Below are 10,061 nucleotides of genomic sequence, written 5' to 3'. Positions count from 1 at the left end.
TAAATAAAGAAAAGTAAAATAAAAAATCCCAAACCTATCTTGACATTTTTTGTTGCCTGCCAAAGAAGGGCCTTTAGCTTCTTTCTAATAGAAATGTTTTTTCCCCCCTCTTTCATTTTAGTTTTTATACCTACTGAATTTTTCTAGCGCACCAATAGTGCCGCTGACTGGGGTTCGAACCCCGACTCCTAGTACTACCAAGTGAATTACCTGAGACTTCCACAATGTCACCGGGTACGATTTCCTTGGCCCGCACCTTCTGCACACCAGACTTGTCACCTCGGATAACCTTACCCATCTCCGGTTCATACTCCTTCAGAGCCTCGATGGCAGATTCTGCATTCCTTTCCTGCGAAACAGAAAAGTAAAACATTCATAACAACAGAAGAATAAAAATCTTTACTTTTCACAGGTACCATAGAAAAAGGGAAAGATAATAATATGTAGAAATGTATTTTACAAACTGAGTAAGTTTGTGCTCTGCAGACAGCAGAAACACTGTTTGAAGACCATCACAGGTCTTGAAGCTCTTGGTTTGCACAATTTTTTTCTTAATCATTATTTGTGGTGAAGCCGAAAGCCACTAAGATCCTAGTTACCTTGTTTCACCATCACTATAACTTTCTTCTCTACTCTCTCTGGTTATGCTGTCATTGATCACTACCCAGTAGACAGTACCCACTGTGGTAATGTCATTTTGCAAATTTGCACACATTTATGTACCACTTTTGTCGTTTTGCACATTATGTGCGCCCTTTTTGCACAAATATGTATGCATATGTACTTGCATACGTATCATATGTAATTTGCACACATTTATGTACCACTTTTGTCGTTTTGCACAGAGAATATTTATTATGTGCGCCCTTTTTGCACAAATATGTATGCATATTTGCATATGTACTTGCATACGTATCATATGTATGTACCAATTGTACCATCCTACCACATTTGTGTTCATTTCTATCGTTTTCACACATTTGTGGCCCATTTTTCTCAGCTCGGGGGTCGGGCACAGCGTCCGTGTGCTTGATAACGGACACCGACTCTCCAGTCAGGATACTCTGATCAATACGGATTGTGGTGGAGTAGATCTTGATCAGACGAATGTCAGCTGGGATCTTGTCACCCACTGTAACAACAAGGGGGAAAGACCACCGTATAAGTGAAAAAAAAATAGAATTATTAAAAGATTTTTTTGGTCCTTCGGGCCGGACTACTTCATAATTAATAACATTCTCCAGTCAGAACCAATACTCTGATCAATCTTGGTCAAGTAGATCTTGATCAGACGAATATACGAGTATCGCCGGGACTTCTTTCCCACTGAAGAAAAAAGGAAAAATTGAAGATCAAATAGGTCAAAAGACTATGTTTTGGTCCTTCGGACCGGATTAGACTACTTTGTATTAAATTGAAGTTTGTCAAAACTAGACTACTTAATAACAAGCTGTGACATAGAGGGTTTGATTCCCCAATGTTTTTTCCTATCCTGTCCTCCTTCTCTTTTCGATTTCAGGAAGATAAAACCTCCGTTGTTTAAGAAGTCTAGTTTTAGAGTTCCCTCTATCAGACCTCTTGAAGAAATGTTGTTTTTTCTCATTTTATGTTACATATTAAATTTTTCTAGCGCCACCAATAGCGCCACTGACTAGGGGTTCGAACACCGACTCCTAGGAATAGCGCGAGTGATTTACCTGAAACTTCCACAATGTCACCGGGTACGATTTCCTTGGCCCGCACCTTCTGCACACCAGACTTGTCACCTCGGATAACCTTGCCCATCTCCGGTTCATACTCCTTCAGAGCCTCGATGGCAGATTCTGCATTCCTTTCCTGCGAAACAGAAAAGTAAAACATTCATAACAACAGAAGAATAAAAATCTTTACTTTTCACAGGTACCATAGAAAAAGGGAAAGATATGTAGAAATGTATTTTACAAACTGAGTAAGTTTGTGCTCTGCAGACAGCAGAAACACTGTTTGAAGACCATCACAGGTCTTGAAGCTCTTGGTTTGCACAATTTTTTTCTTAATCATTATTTGTGGTGAAGCCGAAAGCCACTAAGATCCTAGTTACCTTGTTTCACCATCACTATAACTTTCTTCTCTACTCTCTCTGATAATGCTGTCATTGATCACTACCCAGTAGCCAGTACCCACTGTGGTAATGTCATTTTGCAAATTTGCACACATTTATGTACCACTTTTGTCGTTTTGCACAGAGAATATTTACTATGTGCGCCCTTTTTGCACAAATATGTATGCATATGTACTTGCATACGTATCGTATATTTGCACTCATTTATGTACCACTTTTGTCGTTTTGCACAGAGAATATTTATTATGTGCGCCCTTTTTGCACAAATATGTATGCATATGTACTTGCATACGTATCATATTATGTATGTACCATCCTACCACATTTGTGTTCATTTCTATCGTTTTCACACATTTGTGGCCCATTTTTCCCGTCTCTCACACATTTGTGGTGCACAAATCTAAGTGGGTAAGTAGGCTGTTTTCCTTGTTGTGTACACTTGTGTAATGTGTTCTCACAGCGTAAACAGCAGGTCTCGTTACTTATAATTTCAATTTGAATAATAATATAAATAAAATGAAAATAAAACGCAGAAAACTATTACAATATGACAGCGATAAAAATTACTCAACGACAGCGGAATTTTTGGCAAAAGACAATGTCTCATCACGGGAAAACAACAATGGGGACGAAATTAGACGTCGACTTTTTGGCGTGTTTGAGAGAATTTTTAATCGTGTAAATAAACAGAAAGCGACTCTCATGACTGGGTATCGCACCGGAAGTCCCCAGTTCGATTTTTTTTCGACTCTTTGCTTGGAAATTTTCTTACTTCTCATTCGTATCCATTTCTCGTTAATTTGTGTCCCCGGAGGGGGGGTGCACACAACCTCGTAAGATTGTTAGAATAAGTAGTGCCCTAAATCACCAAAGTATGGAAAAGTATCTTACAAGTGTAATAGCCAATGGAAAAGCAGAATTTTGAATTTGGACGAATCATATCGAAATATGGAATTGTAAATACTTTTCCATACTTTGGTGATTTAGGGCACGGGTAGCGAATTAGCGATAGGCGTCATTTCTGGAGTAAAAAGAAAAAAATGCCTGAATTCGTACTGGAGGCTCTTAGGCTGGAGGCTCTTGGGTACTGCATATAACCACAGCAATTGTGAAGGGGATTGATTTCTCATTAAATTAATGAAGAATCATTCTCGAGCCTGCACTAATCTGAGGTTTCTGTGGCAAAGAGCTCTAGGCCTGTGGCAAAAAATGACAGTTTTTTTTTTTTTTTTTTTTTTTTTTTTTTTTAATTATTGTCGTTACTTTTTGCTTCATACTCTCGCCTAAATTTTGAGAGAAGAGAGGAGAGAGGAGGGAAGAAAGGAGAAGAAGAGGGGAAAAGAGAAATATGTAAGACAGGAGGGGAGGGAGAGAGCTAGTGTCCCGGGCCAAAACAAAATAAAACCTCAATAGTAAAAAAAAAAACATCTCGATGAGCTCTCTCTCTCTCTCTCTTCTTTGATCTTGCCAAAAAAATCCATGTCATTTTTCTCTCTCCCCTCTCTCCCTATCATACAGGTTAAGTGACAGTAGGGACGAAGAAGAGAGAGATAGAGAGGGAGGAGAGAGATAGAGAGGGAGGAGAGAGAGGAGACGAAGAAAGAGCGAGAAAAAATCCGACACATGCAAGTAACACGTGAAACAACTGTGAAGGGGAAGAGAGGGAGAGAGAAGAGAGAGACAGAAAGAGAGAGAGAGAGAGAAAGAAGGGAGACAGAGAGAGACCAGGTAGATAAATCTTAAAAGAGAATAAAGAGATGGTCATGTACAAAGGAAATGATAGCGGCTAACAATAAAATTTTCACTGACCTGGACTTCTATCTACAAAACAAAGACCAGATTTTTTCCTGGTCTTTAGTGTACTCGTAGCGACCTTTGAGTGCCCCTTAGGGGCTAGTTTTTGGGAGTTCTATAGCTGACGAAACTACTACTTTATTATCGATAAGGAAAAAAACTTAATAACTAATTTCCAATTAGCTCCTGATTTAAGTTGAAAAGTTAAATCTATTGATCTGACAATTTATTAGCAATTAATTTAAGAAAACAACTTAACTTGGTCAGCAATTTATTACCTGAATCAAGAACAAATTATTTTCCCCCTTCTTTGATTTAAAGAAACAAGTTATCTCTCACTTGATTTTATAGATATAGATTGATCCATAAAACTAGTAACATCTATGAGTTATTGGTTTATGTCAACACTTCTGTCAATAGATCTCGCTAAGTTTATAGATATAGAAAGTAACCCACCTCTAGGCCCGGTTTGAAAAAAAAGGACAAGTTAACGAATATTTCCACCCATTTCCCGATTTTGAAAATTTGCGCCGATTGCAATACTTTCTCAATACATTATTTGTTTAAATTTATTTATTAAAACTTCAGATGTAACATATTTCATATAATTCTTACGACGGAGGCTATTGCCCCTTTAGATGGCCTGGGACAATCTTTGCAAGGATCCCTATACTTAATGTATGTAGGTAATAGAAAGTAAAAAAAAAGGGGGGAGGGGGAAACAGAGACACGTCATTTCGGGCAAAACATGATAAATTATGTATGTGTTGAACGAAAACTTGGGTAGTTATCTCGTCTTCTGTGTCTTCATATACTTCTCTGTACTCTGAGATATTATAGGCCTAGGCCCTGTACTTTCCTTACCCTATAGGGGAGAAAAATAATGTTTAGTTTAGTTTAGTTTAGAAACTTCATATTCTTCGAGGTACTCTGAGAAATAATGAGCCTAGGCCTTGTACATTCCTTACCCTACAGGGCAGAAAAGTAAGGTTTAGTTTCTAGAACTCTAGACCAGCCACTCACTATCAGGTAAATCTGACGGGAGGTAGACCTGAACAGGTCCGCCTGTCAGGTCTACCTGAATGTGTGTACTCGTCAGGTTTTACTGTATATTGATGTATTGATGTATGTTAACAACCCAATGTGTTGAAACAGAAAATAAACTTTGATGAATTCAATTATTTTTACTGTTCAAATAGGTACCTATAAGATGCCAAACCGGCGTCAACTTTGAAAAAATGGCTGAGCCTTGTCACTGATCTAACCAAATGGCCGTGCCTTGTCACTGCTATTGGTTAGATCTTTCGCCTCTAGTCATAAAGCATCGAACCCAGACCCGCGGACTGGAAGGACACGTACCTGCCAGACTCCGACAATGGCGTTGGCGATCAGGATGAGTAGAATGACGAAAGGCTCCACGAAGGAGGTAAGGGTGGAGTTGAAGTCTTCATGCTCTTCAAATAAAGCTAATACCTGCGGACAGAGACAAAATAAAACAGCAAAATTAGTACTGGCGATGTGAACATTTTCACTCGGGGATAGAGATGTTACACGTGCCGGAATAAAATCTATTTGACGCTTGTAGTCAGGGAGAAAAACAGAACAGGAGGGAGAGAGGGAGGTAGAGGAGAAGTGGGGAAAGGGATGTAGGGAGAGAGAGGAAAAGAAGAGAGGAAATGATAGGAAGTGGGAAAGATAGAAAGCTGAGAGAGGGAAAGAAGGAAGAATGAAAGGAAGAGAGAAGGAGGGAGGAGGAGGAAAAGGGAGACAGGGAAAGAAAGGAAAAGAGAGGGGAGAGAAAATGATGGAGGCGAGTGAGAGTGAGAGGAAGAGAAGGAAGAATGAAAGAGGTGAAACGGAGAAGTAAGAATGAAAGGAAGAGGGAGGGAGGCAGGACGTGGGAAAAAGGAGAGAGGGAGAGAAAGAGAAGAAAGGGGAGAGAAAATGATTGAGGTGAGTGAGAAGGAGAGAAGGAAGAATGAAAGAGAGGAGAAACGGAAAAGAAAGAGAGAGAAAGGAAGAGGGAGGAAGAGATGAGAAATAGAAAAGAGAGAGAGGTGAGAAGGAAGAGAGAAATAGAGAAAGAAATTAGTACTGGCAATGTGAACATTTTCACTCTGAAAAAAAAAAAAAAAAGTTCGATCAAATTTTCTTAGGTAAAAACGTTTCATTCAAACCTTTCAGACCAACCGTTCGGAATTAATAATGGTAGAGTTTGCCTCAGGCAAAATTTATCCTAAACTGATAAGGTTCGTTGTTCGTTCTGGAAACGACTGGGTTTCTTCTATCCTTTACTCTTCGATTTAGGGAAGGGACAGTTAAGACCTTAGCAGTTACAGATCCCTCTATCAAACCTTTCTTCTTCTTCGCCTTTTCCCATGTTCAGACGGGGTCGGCGTTTGTTGTCGGCCTCTCAATCAGCTTTAGAGTGATCGCTTTGAGGCCAACTGGTTTTGGCTAAAACAAAATTTTCCGACGGCCAACTGGTTTGGCTAAAACAAAATTTTCCGAGTGGGATGCCCTTCGCACTCAACCTTCGCTATTGATATAGCGTGAGGAAATCTGGACTAGTCTACTCCCTGTTTATAGTCCCCTAGCTAGACGCTGATCTACTCTCTGTTTATAGTCCCTCAGCCAGACTAGCAAATCTAAATAATAATAACACAAAAAAATTAAGTTCATCGCTCTTACCCACCACACCACTGAATTTGGTAAGAATAAGATACAAAGAGGAGGGAAAGATAGAATTAAAGAGCATAGGGGAACAAAAAAAGAGAAAAGGAGGAGAAATTTGGACTAGTCTACTCCCTGTTTATAGTCCCCTAGCTAGACGCTGATCTACTCTCTGTTTATAGTCCCTCAGCCAGACTCCTCTATCAAACCTTTAAAAATAAAAAAAGTTAAAACTTGGAACTCTCATCCAAAGTTTGTATGAACAAGAGAGCTTTATAAACATAGTAAAGTAGTATGTCTGTAAACCAGGTCCTCTAGTTGTTAATTCCTATTTATGAAGTGGTTCAGCATGTCAGTTTACTGTGAGGTGATATGTGACGTGCTATGGCGAAGTGACGTGTGACCTAGGATGACGAGGTCTTTACCAGACAATGTACGTCTAGTGGTTCTCATCATGGAGACCGTACTGGGTTCGATTCCGCGAAGAAGAATAAAAGGAGAAGAAGAACGAGAGGAGGAAAAAGAAAAAAATAAAAAAAGCTTTTTTCCAAGGAAAAAAATTCTTAAGAGGAATATAAATCCACCACAGATTGCGCTAACCACTACACCACTGAGATTGGTAAGAATAAGATACAAAGAGGAGGGAAAGATAGAATTAAAGAGCATAGGGGAACAACAAAAGAGAAAAGGAGGAGAGAAAGAAGAAGAATAAAAGGAGGAGAAGAAGAAGAAGAAGAAGAAGAGGAGGAGGAGGAAAAAAATCAAGTCCACCGCAGAGTGCGCTAACCAATACACCACTGAGATTCCAAAGAAAGAGAATAAAGAAATAGAAAGAGGAGGCAAAGATAAAATTAAAAAGAATAGGGGGAGAAGTCTACCAGCCGGAGCCGGCAGAATGCACCCAAGGTTATGTGCAGACGGGCCCCAAGTGTCCCCCTCAGGTGGAACCCGACTGTATCCAAACCCAAGGGGTCAACCCCATGAAGGTACTTGGTCTGGTGAAAGCTCATTTTTGTGTTTAACCTAACCCTATAATAACACTGGTCACTACTCAATCTGCTCATTTGTGACTGCTCTTTTTTTAGCAACTTTCCGTTGACGTGCCTTCTGAACAAGTACCATCCATCTAATTTCAAAATCCGAAATAGATAACTCATGATAACCCAGTCCCTTTCTCTCCCCAAATTATTGTCGTTACTTTTTGCTTCATACGCTCGCCTAAGTTTTGAGAGAACAGAGGAGAGAGGAGGGAAGAAAGGGGAAGAAAGGAGAAGAGAAATAGGACAGGAGGAGAGGGAGAGAGCTAGTGTCCCGGGCCAAAACAAAATAAAACCTCAACAGTAAAAAAAAAACATCTCGATGAGCTCTCTCTTCTTTGATCTTGCCAAAAAAAATCCATGTCATTTTTCTCTCTCCCCTCTCTCTCTATCATACAGGTTAAGTGACAGTAGGGACGAAGAAGAGAGAGATAGAGAAAGAGGGAGGCGAGAGAGAGAGAGAGGGATATTTTTCTCTCTCCCCTCTCTCTCTATCATACAGGTTAAGTGACAGTAGGGACGAAGAAGAGAGAGATAGAGAAAGAGGGAGGCGAGAAAGAGAGGGATAGAGAGGAGACGAAGAAAGAGCGAGAAAAAATCCGGCACATGCAAGTAACACGTGAAACAACTGTGAAGGGGAAGAGAGAGAGACAGAAAGAGAGAGAGAAAAAGAAGGGAGACAGAAAGAGAGAGAAAGAAAAAGAAGGGAGAGAGAGAGAGAGAGACCAGGTAGATAAATCTTAAAAGAGATAAAAAATACATGCAACTTTTTTTCTTGCAAACATTAGCGAGCGAGAAGGAAAAATTCGAAAGGAAATTGAATGTATGCAACTCAAAAAAAAAAAGAAAAAAAAAACATACACACCTTTCTCATTCCATCCACCGTACGAAAATATGATGTAAATTTCCATCATGCAAATGTACGTATTCGAGCGTGAGATATTCGTACTTTTTTTTTTCTGGCGTTATAAATTACTTTCTTCTTCTGCCACCAAGGTGTCTGCCTTCCTATACGGAGATCTGCATATACAGGGATGACCCATTTGGGTACACTGAACAATTATGGTGAACTAACATTTATATTAGCAGAGAAACTGGCACATCCACTGTTTCATCAGTTTAGTGGTGGAGATGCTAGTTTTCCTGTACGTCTTTCTTCTTTATAAGGGGGGAAATTGACATCTCTACTGACATAATGGCAAAGTGACTTATGAGATGAGCAGAGTCCTTCAAACGTCATAATGTCATGATATCATACTAAAACGTCATATTTTAGCTTTTTTGGGGAAAACATCATAAAACGCCGAAATTTTCTAAAATGTCATAAAAAACGTCATATTTTAGGCATTTTGAGCCAAAATTTACGAAAAAGTCCTAAATTTTTCTTACATTTTTTTTTTTTTTTTGCCTGAGCAGCGACGATACTTATTGCCTGAGGAGCGCCGATAGTCACTTCAGGGTATCTATCTTTTGTTTACTCTTTGTATCGTGTCAAAGTATCTTGGATTGTTTTTATTCTTCAGTACCTAATTGCTTCCTGTTGAAATTTGATTAAAAATACCTACTCTCGGGTCTCGGCTAATCTACTTTTAGTATATTGGGTTATGTGTAGGTATTTTTGAAAAATAAACGTCATATTTGACGAAAATAAGAGTCATATTTCACGAAAAATAAACGTCATATTTGAAGGACTCTGGTAATAACAAAGGAAGGACGGGCTAAAAAGGTGTTCCCGAAAAGAAGAACAAGGAAAATTAGGAAGGAGAAAACGAAGAAAAGAAAAAGAAGAAGAAGAAGAAGAAGAAAAAGAAAAAGAAAGGACGGGACGAAGGATTTGTTATTACTATCGTAATAATAAAGGAAGGACGGGCTAAAAAGGTGTTCCCGAAAAGAAGAACAAGGAAAATTAAGAAGGAGAAAACGAAGACAAAGGAGAAGAAGAAGAAAAAGAAAAAAAAGAAGAAGAAAAAGAAAGACGGGACGAAGGAAAGTATAGAAAAAGGTATAAAAAAATCCAGAAGAAGAAGAAGAAGAAGAAGAAGAAGAAGAAGAAGAAGAAGAAGAAGAAGAAGAAGAAGAAGAAAAAGAAAAAGAAAGACGGGACGAAGGAAAGTGTAGAAAAAGGTATCAAAAATCCCAAGTCCTTTCCAAAAGTACCCCTACAGTCTGAGAAGGTGATATGAAGCAATCTCTCATCACAAGTAGCGAAGCAATGTTTGGCACCTCACCAGAGATTTTTTTGGCACCTACAGAACACCTCTCTTTTACTGAATATTAAACACGAAGGAGAGAGAGAGAGAGAGAGAGAGGGAGGGAGCAAGAGAGAGAGAGGGAGAAAGGGAAGGAGAGAGAGAGAGGGTGAAAATTGATAAGAAAGTTGAAAAAAAAAGAACACGACTTTTGGTAGAAAATAAAAAGTGTGAGAAAAAAAAGTAAATCAGTAAAAAGTAAAAATC

General features: G+C 39.1%; 1 protein-coding gene across 1 annotated transcript in view; it reads right to left on the bottom strand.

Annotated features, from left to right (window-relative positions):
* LOC103514384 (calcium-transporting ATPase sarcoplasmic/endoplasmic reticulum type-like) overlaps positions 1-10,061 on the bottom strand; it is a 57,974-nt gene that overhangs the window by 23,486 nt on the left and 24,427 nt on the right. Inside the window, exons 6-7 of the mRNA XM_026827369.1 lie at positions 5,255-5,473; positions 1,698-1,836 (exon numbers count right to left, since the gene is read on the bottom strand). Of these exons, the coding sequence (XP_026683170.1) occupies positions 1,698-1,836; positions 5,255-5,473 (358 nt within the window). The remainder of the gene's footprint in view (positions 1-1,697; positions 1,837-5,254; positions 5,474-10,061) is intronic.

The sequence above is a fragment of the Diaphorina citri genome, unplaced genomic scaffold (assembly GCF_000475195.1).
Source record: "Diaphorina citri unplaced genomic scaffold, Diaci psyllid genome assembly version 1.1 scaffold1129, whole genome shotgun sequence".
Taxonomy (NCBI): Eukaryota; Metazoa; Arthropoda; class Insecta; order Hemiptera; family Psyllidae; genus Diaphorina; species Diaphorina citri.
This window is presented reverse-complemented; position numbering and strand designations above follow the sequence as displayed.